Source organism: Cucurbita pepo, chromosome LG05, assembly GCF_002806865.2.
Source record: "Cucurbita pepo subsp. pepo cultivar mu-cu-16 chromosome LG05, ASM280686v2, whole genome shotgun sequence".
Classification (NCBI taxonomy): domain Eukaryota; kingdom Viridiplantae; phylum Streptophyta; class Magnoliopsida; order Cucurbitales; family Cucurbitaceae; genus Cucurbita; species Cucurbita pepo.
The window spans coordinates 9383867-9404126 of record NC_036642.1 but is presented as its reverse complement, the minus strand read 5'-3'; the positions used below and the strand labels follow the sequence as shown (position 1 = coordinate 9404126).

At 35.2% G+C, this 20260-nt stretch overlaps 4 protein-coding genes across 5 annotated transcripts; 1 reads left to right on the top strand and 3 right to left on the bottom strand.

The window, feature by feature from the left end:
- Nucleotides 1-1041: 1041 nt before the first annotated feature.
- On the bottom strand, nt 1042-2372 carry LOC111795275 (protein EXORDIUM-like 5). The gene has a single exon (XM_023677588.1). The coding sequence runs from the start codon at nt 2279-2281 to the stop codon at nt 1232-1234; it is 1050 nt and encodes a 349-aa protein (XP_023533356.1). The 5' UTR covers nt 2282-2372; the 3' UTR covers nt 1042-1231.
- A 3271-nt stretch (nt 2373-5643) lies between these two features.
- Nucleotides 5644-7506, bottom strand: LOC111795274 (amino acid transporter AVT3B-like). The gene has a single exon (XM_023677587.1). It carries the CDS (start codon nt 7225-7227, stop codon nt 5944-5946), a length of 1284 nt encoding a protein of 427 aa, XP_023533355.1. The 5' UTR covers nt 7228-7506; the 3' UTR covers nt 5644-5943.
- A 5481-nt stretch (nt 7507-12987) lies between these two features.
- On the top strand, nt 12988-17654 carry LOC111794900 (CMP-sialic acid transporter 4). 2 transcript variants are annotated; one of them, XM_023677089.1, is made up of 15 exons: nt 12988-13160; nt 13494-13584; nt 13707-13764; nt 13867-13978; nt 14101-14180; nt 14656-14731; nt 14824-14924; nt 15311-15382; nt 15666-15714; nt 15822-15863; nt 16124-16245; nt 16399-16458; nt 16660-16708; nt 17227-17321; nt 17404-17654. In XM_023677089.1, the coding sequence occupies exons 1-15, from the start codon at nt 13134-13136 to the stop codon at nt 17453-17455; spliced, it is 1086 nt and encodes a 361-aa protein (XP_023532857.1). In that variant the 5' UTR covers nt 12988-13133; the 3' UTR covers nt 17456-17654. The 2 variants fall into 2 exon arrangements, with proteins under 2 accessions (XP_023532857.1, XP_023532858.1); XM_023677090.1 differs by lacking the exon at nt 12988-13160 and having other exon boundaries at nt 13494-13610.
- Nucleotides 17655-17794: 140 nt separating this feature from the next.
- On the bottom strand, nt 17795-19407 carry LOC111794901. Its single transcript, XM_023677091.1, has 2 exons — nt 18842-19407; nt 17795-18175 (listed from the first exon to the last, which is right to left on the bottom strand). Exons 1-2 carry the CDS (start codon nt 19007-19009, stop codon nt 17999-18001), a joined length of 345 nt encoding a protein of 114 aa, XP_023532859.1. The 5' UTR covers nt 19010-19407; the 3' UTR covers nt 17795-17998.
- Between the last annotated feature and the right edge of the window lie 853 nt (nt 19408-20260).

Genomic DNA, 20260 nt, shown 5'->3' with positions numbered 1-20260 from the left:
GGCCCTTTTTTCTCGTTATTGGGCCCAATAAGTGGGCCGCTATTTCCTTTTTTGGCCCATATGGTTTTTGTTTTCCTATATTGATAGTTTTCCTTTCTTTTGATATTGTGGTTGACCGATTCAAAAAATTATTTATTCCCTGACCGACCACATATATATATATATATATGTATATATCTGTGTCGGGTCGGGTAGTAAAGTGAAGTGACACACCTTCCTGATTAAACCCAACACATAAATAATAAATTATAATTTCTTAAATTTCGTAAAAAGAATATAGGGATATAAAAAAATTCAAATTTAATATAATAAATTACATTTTTGGTAGGATATTTAATTTTAGGTACCCGGAACTAATTCCTTTTAATATTGTATTTATTTCGCCAATCTATAATAGATTAACAGTTACAATTTTTGAGTAAAAATAAAATATATCATTTTCAAAATTTTGAATTTTTAAGGTAAAAATATCTTATAATTAAATTATAAGTTTAAACCATGAAAATATATATATATATATATATTAACGTGGGTGGGTCCCACTCGTTGGGNTTTTTTTTTTTTTTTTTTTTTTTTTTTTTTTTTTTTTTTTTAAATTTTGTTTCTTTTTAATATTAATTTTACAATTTTAAAACAATTTTTAAAAAACTAAACATAATTATAAAAATCAATTTATTTTCTTCACATTATAATATTAAAATGAAAGTTCTCTACCATGATTAAGTAATAAAAGTAAAAAATATCTAATAAATAGTTCCATAACTAAGATATTAATTATTAATTGAACTAAAATATAATTTAGATTAAAATTTTATTATTAAAATTATTATTTTTGTATGTTTCATTAAAAAAAATTTAATGTTTTCAATCATATGAGATTATAAAAATCCATTATTAATAAGTTTTTAATCAAAATCATTAATTAAAGGACGGAATTTTCTTAATCATATAAATGGAATAATAATTAAAAATCTGAATTTTTTTAAAAAAGTCGAAAATAATTATTTTCCAAATAAATAATGAAAAATTCAAATTTTTTAATTTTTAATTTTATATAATAATATATACTATAGAAACTGTAGATAAATTCATAGAGCCCTCCCCCATCCCGTTCTCCGTGCCTGCAAATCCCTCCTCCGCGGCAAGGCGGAGCCACCCATCTCCACGGCGGTGCGCGGGCTGAGCTCATTAATAAACAACGAAACTGATCAGAAATTTAAGCTTTCATCACTCAATCCAAAGCATTAGGACCGGCGCAGGCCTTAAGAACCGGACTCCATAGCCACTGCAACAAGAACTTCCTTCCATTTCTCCCATGTACGTTGAACGTTCCCCCGCCTTCATCTCTCATTACCTGCCCTATATACCCGCCGCCTCCGCCGGTGCCGTACAGTCCCTCGCAGAGGTCACCGATCTCCGTCGGCGCTGTTGGATCCTCGCCTGCGTACCAAGCATTCACCAAAGGATTCGAAGCGACTTCCGCCAATTCATGGCCGATAACACTAATCATTCCGTCTAACGCAACGTCTCTGTTTGGCGGCGAGAGAGCGCCTGGACCACCGCCGGCCATGTATGCCGGCACGGCGAAGGGATAAGCGCATTGCTCCGGGCACTGTTTGCCGGAGTGGCCAACCCAAGCGTAAGGGAGCGTGTAGCCGACCATGGACGGAAAAGTGAAATAATGGAACCCGCAAACTGCTCGACAAAAGTCCTGCATTGTAACGTCTTGAGAAGTGAGCACCAGAAACATCCCGTTCCGGTGGTCCACCGGAAACCGCGCCGATTGAACCGCCGTAGCGATTACGTTCTGGATCGAGAGGCGAGTGAGATCAGTGCCTTGAGAGTGGTGGAGGTCGGAGTGTTCGCCGGCAATGACGACGGAGCGGGAGACATTAGCACCAGTTTGATCGGTGTAAAGCGAGACCGTACTCCACCACTCAGCGACAGAGGGTGAAGGGGCAGCACGACGGCGGCGATCGGAGGCGGAAATCGACGAAATAAAGTCCTTAATGAGCAATTTCTGAGAGACAGACCACTTTCCATACCAGATTAAGTAAATATTGATCGGAGACGAGGAAAGAACAGGGCCCATGTGGTATCGAAGATTGACTAAATCGGAGGAGCCCTCGAATTTCTTGGAGGAGGAGAGGGAGTTAGGGGGGAGTTTAGGGTTGAAGAAGTGGGAATTAGTGTTGAGAGTTTGGAAGGAAGGGAAAGCGGCGGCCATGGAAGAGAGAGGAGTTGCAGAGACGGCGAGGAGGAAGAAGAAGAGAAGCGCCATTGTTAGGGTTTGAAGGAGGAGAGAGTGAAGAAGATGAAGGGAAAGGGGAAAGATTTTATAAAAGCTTTTGAGAGTTGGGATAAATGGGAGGGAAATGGGCTGGTGACAGCTAGCAATGCCTCTCTCTTTTGCTTTTCAATAGGGTTTGTGTGTGGGGGCATTTTCGTCAATTCACATCATTTCTCGTCTCAACTTCAGATGCTCGAGTGTACATGAATGAACCGATACTCCATCTGAATAAGAACAGTTCCTACAAATACGATGGTTAAAAAGGCGAAAAAAATTAAAAATTACTGTTTATACTAACAAGGCATGTCTACTTAAGCGAATTTTTCTGAGAAGCACGTGAGCGAGGACAAAACATCCTAAAATGGCTCGTATTGGTTAGTGGGGATAATTTTCACTTTTGGAGCAGTTTAGGACATAGAAATGTCGGGGTATGAAATCCAAATTTCAAATTCTAGTCATTAAACGTTCCACTACCACGGTTATAATGATTTCCTTTATTGGGCTACCACATGTGGTGTGTTCAAAAAAGTTATTGGCCAACATTTAGTTTGTGAACCGTAGAAGAGGAGAGAGTAAAACAGATGTTTTTCGATTTGTCCCACTACTACTAGATATTGTCCGTTTTGGTCTGTAATTTGTCATCACCAACCTCACAGGGGATCTCACTATCCATCCCCTTGAGGGTCAGCGTCCTCGCTAACACATCACTCAGTATCCGACTCTGATACCATTTGTTATAACTCAAATCCACCATTACTAGATATTGTCCGTTTTATCCCGTTACGTATCATCATCAACCTCATGATTCTAAAACATGTCTGTTAGGGAGAGGTTTCCACACCCTAATAAGTCCAAATTTTAACATATTAGATTTAATTCATAAGATAAACACGAAAATACGAATAATAATTAAGATTACGTTGTAATTTCAATAAATCATATGTAATATTATCGTGGGCTGAACTAATTCTACGTTTTAATGCGAGTCGGTTTATTGATACAATTGAGGTTAAGTTAAAGGACCAAATTGCAAATTGGGAAAAATCTAAGGGTTAAATTCAAATTTTCGAAAGTTAAAGTCCTCCAAAATAAAAAAATTAAAGTCAAATAATGTATGTGCTTCATTTTTTAGGTTTGGATATGGTTTAAATATCCCAATCTTCACGCGTAAAATTTAATAAATATTAAAACCCTAAGGGCTTTTTTTTAATAGCTTGCTGCAAATTATTTATTAATACATATATATACATTAGTATGTATATGTATATGTTGTTAGACGAACACGACTCTCCACAATGGTATGATATTGTCCACTTTGAGCCTAAGCTCTCATGGCTTTGCTTTGGGCTTCCCCAAAAGGCCTCATACCAATGGAGTTAGTATTCCTCACTTATAAACCCATGATCATTCCCTAAATTAGTCGATGTGGGACTTCCATCATCCAACACCTCCCCTCGAACAAAGTGCGCCTCCCTTTAATCGATGGCATGAGGCCTTTTGGGGAAGCCCAAAGCAAAGCCATGAGAGCTTAGGCTCAAAGTGGACAATATCATACCATTGTGGAGAGTCGTGTTCGTCTAACATGGTATCAGAACCATACCCTAAACTTAGTCGTGCCAATAGATTGGTAAATCCTCAAATATCGAACAAAGAACTCCTAAAGAAAAGTGACTAAGACTCCAAAGGAGTCGAGCCTCAATTAAGGGGAGGCGCACTTTGTTCGAGGGAAGGTGTTGGATGATAGAAGTCTCACATCGGTTAATTTAGGGAATGATCATGGGTTTATAAGTGAGGAATACTAACTCCATTGGCATGAGGCCTTTTGGGGAAGCCCAAAGCAAAGCCACGAGAGCTTATGCTCAAAGTGGACAATATCATACCATTGTGGAGAGTCGTGTTCGTCTAACATATGTATATGTGTGTAATTTTTGTATTTATTGAATATTAGTTGACTGTTGATAAGAACACGAGTCAACATTTAAAAAATATATGTCGATCTGAGTATAGTTCAACCGGTGAGACAACAAATTAAAAAAAAAAAAAAAAACTTATAACACAACGTAATATTTAATTGTTTTTCAAATTTGTGATTATTCTAATAATGAGTTTATAATTTTCATATAATTAATTATATGATGGATGATGATGGCATGGGATGGGATATGGATTATGGTTATTTATAAAAGGGGATGGGATGGGGCCCATTTTTTCAAATGACATAAATGACCTTCATGAAATATCACTCGTTATCATTATTTTCATTGTTTTAACACTCTTTCTCTTTAATGTTTTATTTTTACTTTTTTTTTTTCCTTTTTTAGAAAGATCGAACCGAACCAAGTTAGTTAAGTTGAACGATCTGTGTTGAATTGAACCAAGTTGAATCGGATCGAAACACATGGAATTGGATTGGTTTCTTGTGCGTCGTCGAGGAAATAGTTCTTCTATTCTTCCCGAAACTTGTTGGTTGATGGATGAGAGGTAGAGAGAGAGGTTATCGATGATGTTTGCACTTGTATAATCTCAAGGACATTTTGTGAGAGACAAGGATCGAGAATGGTCCACGTGACTTGGGATGGCGTTAAAGTATATGGCCCATGTTAATTGGGAACCAAGATGAGATTATGAGACGTGATGTCGCATTGAGAGACTTTGAGCCCGAATAGAGAGAAAATCGAGCCAAATGACTTGGCCTAGTGTAGAGGCAAGTCGGTTGTGTCGCTGATGATTTAACATGCACGCGTATGCGGCGTGTGTGACTGAATAGGCTTGGATTCTGCACGAGCGATGTTCGGTTGGCGAAGATAAACCTCGCCTAAAGTCCGACAAAACTACAAAGTCGGTCGACCTCATCAACAGTATACGAACAAGTGAATCGCTCGAAAACCAACCTCTTGTAGAAGTTCGTGTGGTTTCAATGATGGGTCAAACTTTATTCGTTTGACTTTTTTCCCCAACCGTTGCACTAACTTCGCTCGTATTAAATGTAACGGTATTAAGGATATTAATGAGAATCACACTACTATCATACAATAAATTTCGATAAGGTTTAAAAATCTTAACGAAAATAAACCAACATCCACGCGGCATGAAATCAATGCATCTAATCCAAAGTGCAAAATTTCCAAACCAACAAGAAGCTTCCGAATCTCAATCAACGAAACGAAAACGTTCCTTCACCATATTTTATCATTTAGACAGCCGTATGTGAGATCCCACGTCGGTTGGAGAGATGAACGAAAGAGTTTTAAAACCATACGACATATAACGGGCTAAAACGGACAATAGTTGACCCTCACCATTCGATCAACTCATGGTGGTTCGGGTCAAATATTCAAGCCTACAAATCTTTATAAACGCGCTAAACTCGGTATGATCTTCATTAAACTAATCAAATACATATGACAGAAGAGCAAGGGACAAGCCCAATCTCTGTCTGCTTTATATACCTTACACGACACCATTAAAACATGGTTTCACAGCACAGATTACAGAACAAAAACATTAAAGTTTCCAAAACAAAACACAATTACAAGCCATTCCAAAGTTCAAGAACAGTACAGAATGATTCTTTCTGGCTCTAAGTAACCTCATCACTTCAGAGAATATGCACAGTTCACCAAGAAACAAAATGGTAAAAATGTGTGAAAGATTCATACCTTAACAGAGAAAATCTCCAGCAGAGCCGACCAGGTCCCAGAAACACCAAGAACAAGCCCCAACACAACAATGGCAATGTCCAAACACCATCCCTTCATGTCCAATTCCTGCTTGAAAACAAGGAAATGGAACAAAGCAGGCAACACAAACGCCAAAGCACAGCACACAGCACTCCCGACCAAAGACAAGAAATCAGCAAAATTAGGAACCAAAAGTGCCACCAAACTGACAAGAAACACCAGCAGCCATCGCAGCCAGAGGCAGTAATTTCCTCCCCAGAATCGCCTTTCAACGATCTCGTAAACCGGATTCATCATCAATGGTAGAGTGAAGAACAGGTTTATACAAAGACCCAGTTTAACAATGGTGCTAATCAATCCAGGGCCTAGGTTACTAGTGATCATGTCTTTAGTTTCTTCCCCAAAAGCAAAGTATCCAAGAACACCAAATGCTCCATATAATGAAGAAATGAACGCCATGGATAAACCCAAAACTCTCCCAAATTTCTCCTTGTCCTTTGTTTCAGATTCTAATGGCAACACCATTCCAATCCCTTCAAATGCATAAACAGCCACACCCATGCCATAAAAGAACACGGAAAACCCCCCAAATGCCTCCACGGATGGGCTCTGTTTGAAACAAATCAATACGTCTTTCACCATAACAACCACCATAGCTCCAAGATCAACAATATCAGCAAAAATACTCAATGGAGCTAAATGGGTTAATGTCTGAATCGAGTTCAAACCCAATTGGAAAGGGAAACAGCTCCAAACGTATACAACTTTGGGAGCTAATCCTAAAATCTTAGGGCTCAAATCTATAGCCGTCGGGGAGTTAAATACATCAGCCATGGTATTACCAATAAAAATCAAATAACCAACACAGAATCCAGTTTGAGATAAGATAATCAGGAGATCAACAAGAATCCTCCCTGGCTCACCGCAAATTGTATAACCCAAATCCCCAAACGAGTTAATTTTAGAGAATCCGATTACCGATTCGATCTTCCGACGAGTGTAGACGAGGAGCATCATGCAGTAATAGGTCAAAAACGCGACGGAAAACAGCATGAGAAGGCCCATGATCCATCCAGTGCGTTTGAATGCGTAAGGAAGCCCAAGAACGCCAGCACCAACAATCGCGATAAAAACATTGGCGAATGTTTTGGAAACGGAAGACAGAGGCTTGGAGCCGCCGATTAGGGGCGTATCTTCTCTGGCCACCGGAGATCGGAGGCGATTGGTTGAAGAACTGGCTTCTCGATCAAACCCCATTAGAAGGCCGTCGAGATGGTTGATGATTCAAAGGGTAGTAGAAACAATGGGGATTGGATTGAAATAAGAAATGAGTCAGATGAAGTTGGATAAGGGATTTGAAATGGGGGATTTAGAGATAAAGACGAAAATGGATTTTTCTTGTGGGTATTGGAAAATCAATCAATCAATCATCCGCAGCGTGAAGAAGATGAACGCAAATGGAAGAAAGCGCTAAAAATCGCCTCAAATTTGGGCGCTTTTAGATAGATATTTCAATGCCAACGAATGATCAATCATTGATCAACCTTCTCTTAATAATAATATAAATATATATATATATATATGTATGTATGTATAGTCAAGTCTCGTGTTTAGAAGACGTGGGTGAGAAAAATTATTGATGTAACGGCCTAAGTCCACTGCTAGCAGATGTTGTTCTCTTTGGGTTTTCTCTTTCGGGTTATTTTGATGTAACGGCCGAAGTCCACTGCTAGCAGATATTGTTCTCTTTGGGTTTTCTCTTACGGGTTTCCCTTCAAAACGTCGGAGAAGGTTCCACACCCTTATAAATAATGTTTTGTTCTTCTCCTCAACGAATGAGTGACATCACAGTTGAAAACAAGTTAACAGTAAACATTGTGAAAGTCATTTGCGTTAAAACATATAAGCAAGAGAGATTACAATACTTGGTCGGAAAAGGTTGATGACTACTTGATCCCGTAGTACATTTAAAAGCGATCCATGTATGACACGTCATACAAACAGAAAATAGAATAATAAAACAATACAACATGGAAGCAAATACAGTAGTTTGCAACAGGCTCTGGACAAACATGACATCCGGACAACCTTAAAAGTTTTTTTTTTCTACGAGATCTTTTTTTAACTGAGAATTAAACAAATAAAGTAAATAATTAAAGAAATAATTGGAAAAATAGCCAAATATAGTTAGTTTTATAATGATAAATCAAAATAATATTCTAAAAATTAAGGTAAGACTAAATTGTATTCACAATATTAAAATTATATTTATAAAAAAATTAAAGCGATTAACACGTGTCTTTAAATAAATAAATATTTTATCATAAAATAAATAAAATTTAAAAGCGACAACTATTGGTGGCTATAAATAAAAGCAAATTTTGACACGGCCACGAAACTTTTTATTTTTTAAAAGAAAAAATTAAAATTTATTTTAAACGAACGTTCTCGGAAAGGAGACCTAATTTAGACTAAATTGCCGGAAGGTCCTTCATATTTTGAATAATTATCAATTTCGCTACGAATTTTTTTAAATTTCTTAAATTTACCCCAAATTGAGAGATAAGAATGTCTCGATTTATTGAATTATGCTCGATAAATGTCGCCTATATTATTAAAGTTTTTATATAAAAATATTAAATATAAAATCAATTTGAATAATTAATTTTAAAATTTATTAAAATTTGATATTTAATTCAACTAATTTATAATCTAAATAAAATTGGGATGGATTTGGTTTTATTTATAAATTTATAGCTTTAAAAATTAAATTTGTTTCCAAATAAATTTTTGTCTTATTTACATTATTTTTAAATATATAATAATAAATTTTAATAAATTTGTTTCTGAAAATTATTTTCATAAGCTAGATATTCCAGAAGAATCTCGAAGTGAGATATTAATTTTTTTTTTAAATATTTAATTTGACCATTATATAAATATCTAGAAATCTTTAAATAAATTAATTTCAATTGTTATAAGCAAGAAAAAAAATAACGTGGAGAAATATGCACCCCACGTTTAATAAAAGGGAATATCAAGAAAGAAATTGACAAAAATTGTTGTGGGTACGACTAGTAGCCAGTAGAGATGACAACGAGATGGAGTGGGTTGGGGTCGGGATGCACTCCTTATCCCCATCTCGGCTTCGTTCCCATTTCGAATAGGAGTCGGGTTGGGAAATCTTCGACTCGAAGATTTTTTTTTTTCATTTAAAAATTGATAAATATAATAAATTTATAAATATTTATGGATAGTGTTATTGTAATATTATTTAGGGTTTCGGAGTTTTATTGGAAATAAAAAATAAAAAAAAACGAGGAAGTCGTTGACCTATATTGCTAATTACCGAGCACACAAATTGAAATAAAAGTGAAAAATCGATATAGAAACTAAAAGTTTGCAAAACTCTAACGGGCACACACTCGAAAGTGTTTCGAATTAAAATTAGGAATTTGTTCTTCGAGATCTGACGAGNAAAAAAAAAAAAAAAAAAAAAAAGAAAGTCTCTTACGACGTGCATCCACGAAAATTTCTCAATTCCAACCCAACTTATTCTTTTGGAACTAACGTAACAAACTACGTGAGCCTCCCTTGTTAGGTCCAGCTTCTTGCACTCACTCCCAATTTGCTCGCAACATCTCTGTTGAGAAAGCGGTCAATAATTGGTTGAGGATGAGGAAGAAGAAGAACCTGAACTTCGTGGGGGAAACGTGTTCAAGCCCGAGCACAGACTCGAGATTAATTCGACTGAACTCAATCATTTGAAGAACTATAAACTCTGTTTGACCGGCCTATCCTCTGGTTTCCATAGGGAGACAACAATGTTGTCTCATGACGACGACTTGCATGTGGCCAAATCTTCTCCTTGATTCAGCGTCCATAAGAACAAGCCAACCACCAGAACAAGCCCCAAATCAATGGGGAGCCTCTTGGTCTTTATGTTTCAATCTTCATTTCCACTAAGTTCTCGTTTTTATATATTTTTAAATAAATATTCGATTCAAATAAAATTTTAATCTTTTTCATTTTATAATATAATCTTTATTAAAATGATGTAAAACCTCATAAAAAAAAAAATATTTCATAAGCAAAAATATAATTTATAAAAACTCAAATTTTAATATTACAACGTAATCTTTCACGAATATTTATTTGGTATCTTAGTTTTATATACAAAAGGTGAGGAGACACAGTCGGATAGAGTCAAGAAATGAAAATAAGAAATATAATTCATGTCTCCAGTCCTATTCAACTAGTGCCAAGAAATAATTAGCTGGCAATGATTGGGTCAATAAAAAATCAGCAAGCACACAAAAAATAACTAGATTTCACGATGATCTCACGATTTGAATGAACATTTATTGACTTAATAAACCTTTTTATATTAAATGTATTTGTATTCAACTTAGGGTAGAATGTTGGACTACACATATAACCAGCTGGCAATGATTAGGAAGCATAATCACCAACACTATAATATAATTTTCAACTTTTTCAATATTTTTTAATCCCTAAGGTCCATAAATAAATAACCCTTTATTAATTTCTCATATTCCAATAATAAATAAATAAATAAATAAATAAATATATATATATATATATATATATATTTGTAACTACTTCAATGAATTAAGTGCACGAATTTAACTTCTTAATACTAAATTTAATTTTTTTTAGGTAAATATGGGATTAAAATCACTTTTAAAATAATCAAATCCGAAAGAATTAAGAGTTTTTTTTTTTTTTTTTTTTTTTTTTTTTTTTTTTTTTTTTTTTTTCTTCAGATTGAAGAGGTCGAGTTGAGACAATTTCGTAGAAATGTAGAACTCTGAAAACGTATTTTCAAATTTGTTAAAAATTATTTTAAAGAGGTGTTTGAAGAACAAATAATAAAAAATAATTATGAATATGTATATAGATACATGCATATGTATACACATGTATGCATATGTATACATTATCATAGAATTTAATTTTAGAAAAACTCAGTGTCCGATCATCAATTTTTTTTTGAACATTCCTACGAAAATCCTCAATCCTCATTGATCATCCAAAAATCAATTAGTAAAACTACATGAAATCGATAATTAAATCATTTTTAAGAAAATATTACAAAAAAAAAACATGATTTTGATTATAAATTTTTCTATAATGATATTGGTAATACAATATTAAAGATTATAATAACAACAACGATATAATATTTTTACATTTTCCGTAGAACAAAAAAATGATGAGTAAAATACAATTAAAAGAAACAATTATCGCGAATAAAAGTAACAAAATAATCTAAATAATGACAATCATATCCCTACCTATTTCAATTCTATTATTATACCTGTTTCGCTTGGATCCACAGCAACGCCGCAAATCTCAACCATTGAGCCCTAATCGATCTTCACTGGCAGGAACTCACCAAAAACGAAAAGAATTTAACAATGCAATTTGATTACAAATCAAGCGAGGAAGACGGTAAAGAAAGAATAATCGTGGTCGTGATTGATTTATTAGGTTTTGATTCCGCCATTGTAGAGGTTATTGGAGAATTTGAAGGATTGGTACTTGCAGGTTTGAGGAAGGCCAACATCGGAGCCAATGAGTTTCCTGATTTCGGATCTGAACTTGAAGAAGACGTGTCTCCAGCTTCCTCTGTTTTGAGATCCAAGGATTTTGGATTCCTCTTCGTTCATCTCCAGATCCATAGCGAAGATAGGTTTGCGAGAGAGAATCCAGGCCCAGCCCCAATCCCACCACTTACGGACGGAGCTTCCAGCGAGATCTCCAATCGAGGACATGGATTTGGACTTGCGGATCGCCCAGGCGGTTGCAGGGGAGGAGATCGGCTGGATTCGGAGGGAGAGAGAGGAGAGACGACGGCGGAGTGTTTGGTCGGCACCGGAGTCGGTGTGAGAGACCGGGAGGGCGTCGGAGAGAGGCCGAGTCGGGAGGAAGCTGCGAGTCTTCTGGAAGGTGTGGACGACGGAGGACATGGTGATGTGAGGGCGGAGGAGACGGCGGCGATGGTGGAGGGGAACCAGGGGGAAATGGAGAAGGAAAGTGTGAAGGGGGTGAAAATGATGAAGCGTTGGCGTGTTAACAGTTGGATTCCCAGGCTGTTTTATTCGCTACGCGGTGCGGGTTGGGTCGTGGGATGATTATCGTGGGCCCTTCTATTTATACCTTTCACTTTCTTAATTTTATTATAATTAAAATAATTCTTTTAAATATTCCATTTTAGCCCATATAATTTTAATAAATTTTAAATTCGTTAAATATATTAAATAATAATAATAATTGGGTGTGAATTCCTTTTTTTTTAATCTCAACTCTCTATTTTCAAGTTAGGTCGAGTAATTGTTTTTATTTATTTATTTATAATTATTTAAAATTTTTTATTTATCTCCCATTCATATTAGATATTTATGAGGTATAATTTATTATTAAAATCAGTTATAGATATTAAAATATTTTTGATTTTTTAAAAAATAGAGTTGAATTGTAACCTTATGTTCGAGTTGATCCAGCACCGAATCAAAATTTTTGTTTTCTCAAAATTAAAATCAACTCAAACAGAAAAAAATCCAACCCAATATTTAGAAATAAAAACGTTAGTACATGAAAATAAAACATTAAATAAATAAAAATGTTAGTATACAAAATATTTATTTATTTATTTTAAAAAATAAAATATTAATATATTTTGTGTCTAATAAATTTATTTAATTTACGTCTAAAATTGAGATTAATTTTTTTATTTTAGGTGGAATATATTTTTAATCTACTAATTTTTTTTAAAAAAAATTAATAAATTTTAAATTTATGTCTCGTCAAATTGTGAATTTTACAAAATGTTGATTAAGTCGGAATAAAAAAAAAAAAATTAATTTGTTTTAAAAGTTTTAATTTTATTTATTTATTTTAACTTAAATTAAAATGAGTTATTGTTAAACATATGATCCAGCTGCCGGCCCAATTTATGTAATAGAAGGCCCAATTCACGAGAGCTTCGGAATCGAAAATTCAGATCTGGAACTCGAAGCTATTGGTAAGATTAATTCTTGATTATGCAGAACTATCTGCTCTGCGAAACTTGTGCAAGAGATTGGAAACTTTGAATTCTGCGTGTTGGCCTCCCAGATCTAAGCGTGTTCATGCGCTAAATGGAGTACAGAAGGATCAAAGATCAGGTATGTTTTGTTTTGCCTTCGTTTTCTGTCTGTTTTCATCGTCATTTTTGCTGAATCTCTTCTGTATGAGTTCTAATCTCATTACGAGATCGGTATTTCGTAATGTTCTCTAAGAATTTGTAGTCATTATTGTTTATTTTGTAACTTCGTTCATCGATCGATGTAATTTATGGATTTTGTAATATTGATAATGCTCACTCGCTGGCTTGCTTAGTGGTAGCTGAAGTAGGAGTTATTATTTGAAAATTGAAATGAGATAGATGCGTTTGATGAATCGTTAAACTCGAACTACATTTCGTTTTTTTGAAGTGTGTGGTATTAATGTAATCGTAGGATAAAGATGGCAATGGAGATGGCAGTGGGGCTGGTGTTGCTGTGGCAGATGACATAGAGAGCTTGCGCGGTGGTAAAGCAATTTCAGGCGGTATGTTATCGTGCGGCTCTTTTTGGGTAATCTATCTTTGTTGGATTGATAGTCTCCGTCGTCATATTTTGCTTTTAGTTTACGCTTCTCGTTGTCTTAATGTTCATGTGCGAAAATTGCAGCGAGCAATATGGCGAAATTGGGAGGAAATCCTTTGGATAGATCCAAGTGGCAGCAGAAGTATGATTATGAAATATGAGCAAACATGTTATATTTCAATGAACATCATTTGTTTGCCTTTGGGTCAGATTCGAATTGATTTCCTTTTCTAAATGATTTTAGGTCCATAGTTACGCTTGCATTAACAGTTCTTACTAGTTCACAAGCAATACTCATTGTGTGGTCCAAGAGAGCAGGCAAATATGAATACAGTGTTACAACTGCCAATTTCATGGTGAGTAAATCAAACTCTGATTTGGAATATATGATCAGCAGTTAGAAGTTACGCGTACCTTATTATTTCTTTACTAAATTGGTGTTTATGGCATCTATATAAATAATATCATTTGGTAATAGGTGGAGACTTTGAAGTGTGTATTATCGCTTGCTGCTTTGAGTCGAATCTGGAGAAGTGAAGGTGTGACTGAAGATAACAAGTAATGTTGCTAGCTGATGCAAATTTCTTTTTCATACTTCGCTGTATTTTGTCAGAGTAGTTGATTATTTTTGTTTCAAATTAGAAAATATTGGACAAAAATCAAACTGTCAGTTATAAGAATGAACTGTGTAGATGAGGAAAATGCAAAACAATTCAAACTTACTATATTTTAGTTATTAGAATTAATCGATTATGCAACAGCTCTATTAGGACCTCGTGCTTATGCTCAGTATTCTTTTACTTCGTGGTTTGGTGGATTATATTCTTGGCTAGACAGAAATTTTAGTTAGAGTGGTGGTGGAATGATTTTGAATTTGATTGATCTCAAATTAGATCTCTGTTGGGATTGCTATGATCAATCATATCGTTTGTATTACTGTTCTTGGTCAACGTGCTTTGTTGGTACTATTTAGCAAAGTGAAATTGTTAGCACTCTAAACTTTTTTTCTCATGTGTCCTTAAAATTTGACTAGGTTGAGCACAACGTATGATGAGGTTATTGTCTACCCTATTCCTGCGGCCCTTTATCTCGTCAAGAATTTGCTCCAGGTTTGCCTTTGCCCTTTTTAAAGCTTTCCTCCGGTACCATGTCCATGTTCTTATTCATGCAAGTGCATTAACTTTTATTCCTCATGTGGCAGTATTACATTTTTGCTTATGTGGATGCGCCGGGTTATCAGATATTGAAAAATTTCAATATCATCAGCACGGGTATTTTGTACAGAATCATACTTAAGAAAAAGTAAGTCCCCTTAGCTTGAATTAAATTCTTTTAGATGTAGAAAATATTTATTTAATGGTTGAGCTTAGAACTTGCTATTGCTAGTGTGCTTATACAGTGAACGAAGCAGAATTACTTGTAAGAAGAAGCATGAACTGGGGAATGCATTTATTTTTCATTTCCTCTTCTTCTCAATCCCAATGCTCCGTCCATGAGTGAATAGGCTGATGAATGATGAGCTAATTCAGGCACTATGACTGATTATTAAGAAAACTTACATTTTAAGCTGAATAGGAAATGAAATGACCGCTGGAAAAGCCCATAAAGTCTAAACTTCATCATAGCTTGAATTGTAGTCATTGAGGAATATTTTTTTGGATTATGTTTTAACAGGAACCATATTTCAGGTTAAGTGAGATCCAGTGGGCGGCGTTTGTTCTTCTATGTGCTGGGTGCACCACTGCACAGCTAAATTCGAAGTAAGAATTTTTTACAGCTGTTATGTTGTTCATTTATGAGTTATACAAGTGTTTGGATCTCTTCCTTTTGTTGTATATTTAGAGTGCTTCTGGCAAGCAAAAAGGCCATTAAATTTCTCCAGGAACCGAGTCTTTTAGACGCTCAGTTGCTTCCTCAATTGCTTTGTTTATTATGAGCAGGAACCATAGATGATATCTGTATTTATCAATTAATAGATACTGGTTTCTAGTCATATGTTGTGATTTTTATTGAATGCATTATATATTCATATTTTCTTTGCAGCTCAGATCATGTTCTTCAGACACCTTTTCAAGGTTGGCTGATGGCTATAGTGAGTTCCAAATCTGTAATGCTATAAGAGTGTGTGTGTATGTGTCTTGTGTGAAGAGTAATTCCTCAAGTACTTATTATCTTTGGTGGTGGTTGAATCTTGTATAGATCATGGCACTCTTGAGTGGATTCGCTGGAGTGTACACTGAGGTGAATTATTTATGTGCAATTTCAATACTGTCACCATTTCTTTAATTGAAAGACCTTTACTATGTTTTTTTCCTGTACAAAGAACTGTCATTATGTTTAAGAGCTTTCTGTTCAAATGTTTCATCTGGCTACTAGACAGAGAAACCTGGGTTGACTTCATGCCGCCTTTTAGCGTCCTAAGACACTTTGAAGAAAGCTATAAGAAAGTTCCAGGAATGTGATTGTCCTTCAAGGAATGTAACCTTTTTTTTTTTTTGCAGGCTATAATTAAGAAACGTCCTTCAAGGAATGTAAATGTACAAAACTTCTGGTTATATGTGTTTGGCATGGCGTTCAATGCTATTGCCATGCTGATTCAAGATTTTGATGCAATTGCGAATAAGTAATTCTGCCATTCTGATGATTGTTTTTTTCTCTCTAGCTTCCTCTCCATGGTTTTAAGGACATTAGATTTTTTTAATTAATTCATACCTAGAAATTTTTAAATTTTGTTTCCTACCCGGCAGTAATATTTTCAATTGTGTTATTTTCTCAGGGGATTCTTTCATGGTTACTCGTTTATTACAGTTCTCATGATTCTGAATCATGCCCTCAGGTATTAAACGATCTTTCCAAGAGTTTATTAGCATCAATAGTGGATCTTAGGCTGACTTTATAGAAGTCTTCGTTATTCGGTCAATTAAGTCTCATGAGTTCGTGCAGTAGTGTGGTGTTATAGTACCAAAATTAGCACCAAGGCTTATTTTCTTAATTTGTTCATATTTAGAATATATGCTGACAGCATTTGTTTTTCCAGTGGCATTGCTGTATCTATGGTATTGAAGTATGCAGATAACATTGTGAAGGTATTGCCTACTGCAAGTCTTTAATTAATTTGAGTTTATTTATAGCTTGACTTGCAGAATTACTTAACTTATGCATATGATAATATATCTCTTGCAATTCTTGTTTCAAATTAATTGACGTATTTCGATTCTTCTGGGATTTATCATGATTTCTCAATGCAAATTTATATTAAGCAATACGACAGCATAACATAAAAATTAAAATATTGCAAGGCGTTCTTTAGAATTTGGTTCTTTTGAGCGCCAAAAAGATATGCTGATAGCTCTATCTTATCACTTGGTGGGGCTGGGATCCCTTGATTAGAGATTATGGTCTTAGTTGGGATGTTGGATGAGTCCCTCTCTTGTGCTTGAATTGATTCTTTGTTGATCTAGCACCAATCTTGGCATGTACTCAAACACGTTGACCAAGTTCAACAATTCGATGTCGATGACATAAGTTTTCGAGCTTGCATATAGATTTTTTTTACATCTCAAATAACGCTCCTATTAAGATTTAACTTTGCAACTTGGCGCAGGTTTATTCCACTTCAGTGGCAATGCTTCTCACCGCAGTGGTTTCTGTTTTTCTGTTTGGCTTTCATCTCTCCCTCGCCTTTTTCCTTGGATCAACGTAAGTTATTCCTGATTTATATAGCTGCATCTCATTTTCCTTGTTAATGTACATTCAACCTTTGGTCGTTTTGCATTTACAGCGTCGTATCGGTTGCGGTCTATCTACACTCAATTGGGAAGCTGCAAAAGTAGCGACAACTTTGTGAATGGTAAACCGTAACAACAGATGTTCATTATATATCAGTGTATATGGGGTACTGTCTCCTGCTCTTTTTGCGTCATTATATGTTTCCATTGATTACATGAGAAATTATGGATTCTAAGTACAAGTTAGATAACAGATGACTGGCGTATACGAAATAGTATTTGTTACGATTGCTAGATTCAACCTCGATTCTCTGCGTGCTTTTAGCGTTCTGATTTGTAGGATGTAGAGTTCTTGGGATTCAAAAATGTAGGTAGAAAGCAAAATATACCACAAGTTTTACCAAGTTGCTCGATTAAGAATTATCAAGACTTATTGCATGCAAGTTTGAGAATAGCTACTTGATCATAGCTCAACTGGGTCGAGACGTTTTAGTAACCTTTAATACAAGTTGAATGTTCGAGCTCTTAGTAACCTTCACGTTGGGAATGTTTTATATTGTTGGAGTATTTGGAAGATGAAAAGTACATTTTTTAGAAAGAAAGTGGGAATTGAAGGAAAGTAAATCCTCCTGTTGGATTGGGAGGAGTTCATTTCTTAGGCTTGGAGTATCTGAGGCATCGGTATCTCTCACCATCAACAGTGATTTCAAGAGCTCCATCTTGGTTATTTTGGATGGATGCAGTTCCTCCATTATGCAATCCTTTTTCTTTTTCAAAGGCCTCCCTTTCCAATCTCAACTGTAACTCTTGTCGTTCAATCTCAGCCTGAATGAACACAAACAAAAACATCACCACACTACAATCTTCTACCAGGATTAAATACCATTTTTAGTTTTATTTTGTTCTTTTCTTCGTCCCTAACTTGCTCGGATTAAATACCATTTTTAGTTTTATTTTGTTCTTTTCTTCGTCCTTGACTTATTTGGATAAGATACCAATTACCATCTTATATTCAGGGAGTTGAATTCTCTAAATGGTCAATGTAAAGGATTCTATTGTCAACGAGTGAAGATCAGATTGTTACAAGCAAATTTGAAGCCCTACGAGATACTGTGGGCGGGCGTGGGTGAGACAATAGAATTAGTATGTTGTGGGAAAAATTAAAAAAATAAAATTTTAAAATTTCAAAGGCGTAGAACGAGAACTGATTGCTACGAGCAAATTTGAGGATCTACACCAAGAAGGTTTTGAATCAATTTGTGATTACTTCTATTGAAAGGGGAGAGACGAAGATCATGACATATTTATGCTCAATGGGTTATTCATGAATTAGTGTATAAATTTTAAAAATTAAAAATTTAGTTATTCATGAATTAGTGTATAAATTTGTAAAATTAAAAAATTTAGTTTTGGTTTAGGATGTAGAACATAAAAAAATTTGAATTTATAAAAAAATGTTTTGAGAGAGAGAGAGAGACGAGATGATGGTACCTCTCGCCGGTAAAGCTGGTCCTTCCAGGTAGTTTCCCGCTGTGCGACGACGCTTTCTCGTCTCTGCATGTCTTTGGTGTTGGTTAATCGTTCTTCAATGGCGGTTTCCACTGCCTCCTTCACTCCCTCCTTCAACCTATCAACCAACGATTTTATGTTCCAAATCATTTCCTTCCCAAACCCACGCCCTCTCCCACGATGCCTCCCAATCGGATTCCGGACCAACTACTGCGGTTGCTGCTTCTAGGTTTTTTCTTGGATTTCGTTTCCCTTTTTGATGAATGGAAGGAATTTTGTTTGAGTGAGAATTCGTTCGTCCATGTGTCCGGATAGGAATAGGAAAAGCATTATCTTCATCAATACTGTGAAATTGGATGAAGCCCCGAATCTGTTCGACGAAATGCCCGAAAGAAAAGTCTTCTCCTGGACGACTCCATTACTGTCTGCTTACTTCAATTCCAATCAAAATCATCATTAGGCGTTGGAGTTTCTGATAATCATGCTTTGTGGGTTTGGAATCTGATGCCTCCCTAAGGACTGCTCCAATCAACAGGTAAGATGCTTTGAATGTTTTTTTTCTTTAATGGAATGGTTTCATGTGCTTTTGTTATTAATTTATTTTATGCACTTTCCTAAAAAAAAAAAAAAACTTGAGTTAAAACTTTTTTTTTTTTTTTTTTTTTTTTTTTTTTATTGTTTATCTTAGATAATTTTAATTATTTGAAAATAAGTAAATAATTGTTTTACTAATTAACATATTATTTTTATTAAAAACAAAAATTTGAACAAATTACTTTTCTACCCAAGTGTTCTCTTGCTTGCTTATATAACGTCTCTTTCGAAAATCTCTCTGCCTTCGTTTTCTAAAACATTATCTTAAAATCGAGACCAAAGGCTCAAGCATACGTCGCTTGGTCGTAGGCGACGTAAGAACAAATTGGCTAGGCTCGAGCATACATCACTTGGCCATAGGCGACGCAAGAACAAATTGGCTTAGCTCACTTGTCATTGGAAAGTGAGTGCTGCACAATCGCAAGTCCACTGCCATCAAAAGTGCGATTGGTTTGATAACCCGCTACTAATTCTTCTTCCGCTTCTGATAAATCAAAAGGTAATCTCTTGCATTCTGCTAAGGAAGAAATTAGAAAAATAACAAACCCTATAGGTTGACGCCACAAATTCCACCCCCAAAAACCATACTTTGATTGAGCCTCAACAACTGTACTCGAACTGTTAGATAATCATAGTTGGTAATAACATCACTGTTCTTATTACAGAACCGTACATGAGATTTTCACCTCATACGGCTCCTTGAGGAACAATAAAAAATAAAAAATAAAAAATAAATAAAAAAATAAAAAAAAATTGAAAATTTTTACTATCGGAATAATTGGGTTTAGTGTAAAAAATGTTCTCATC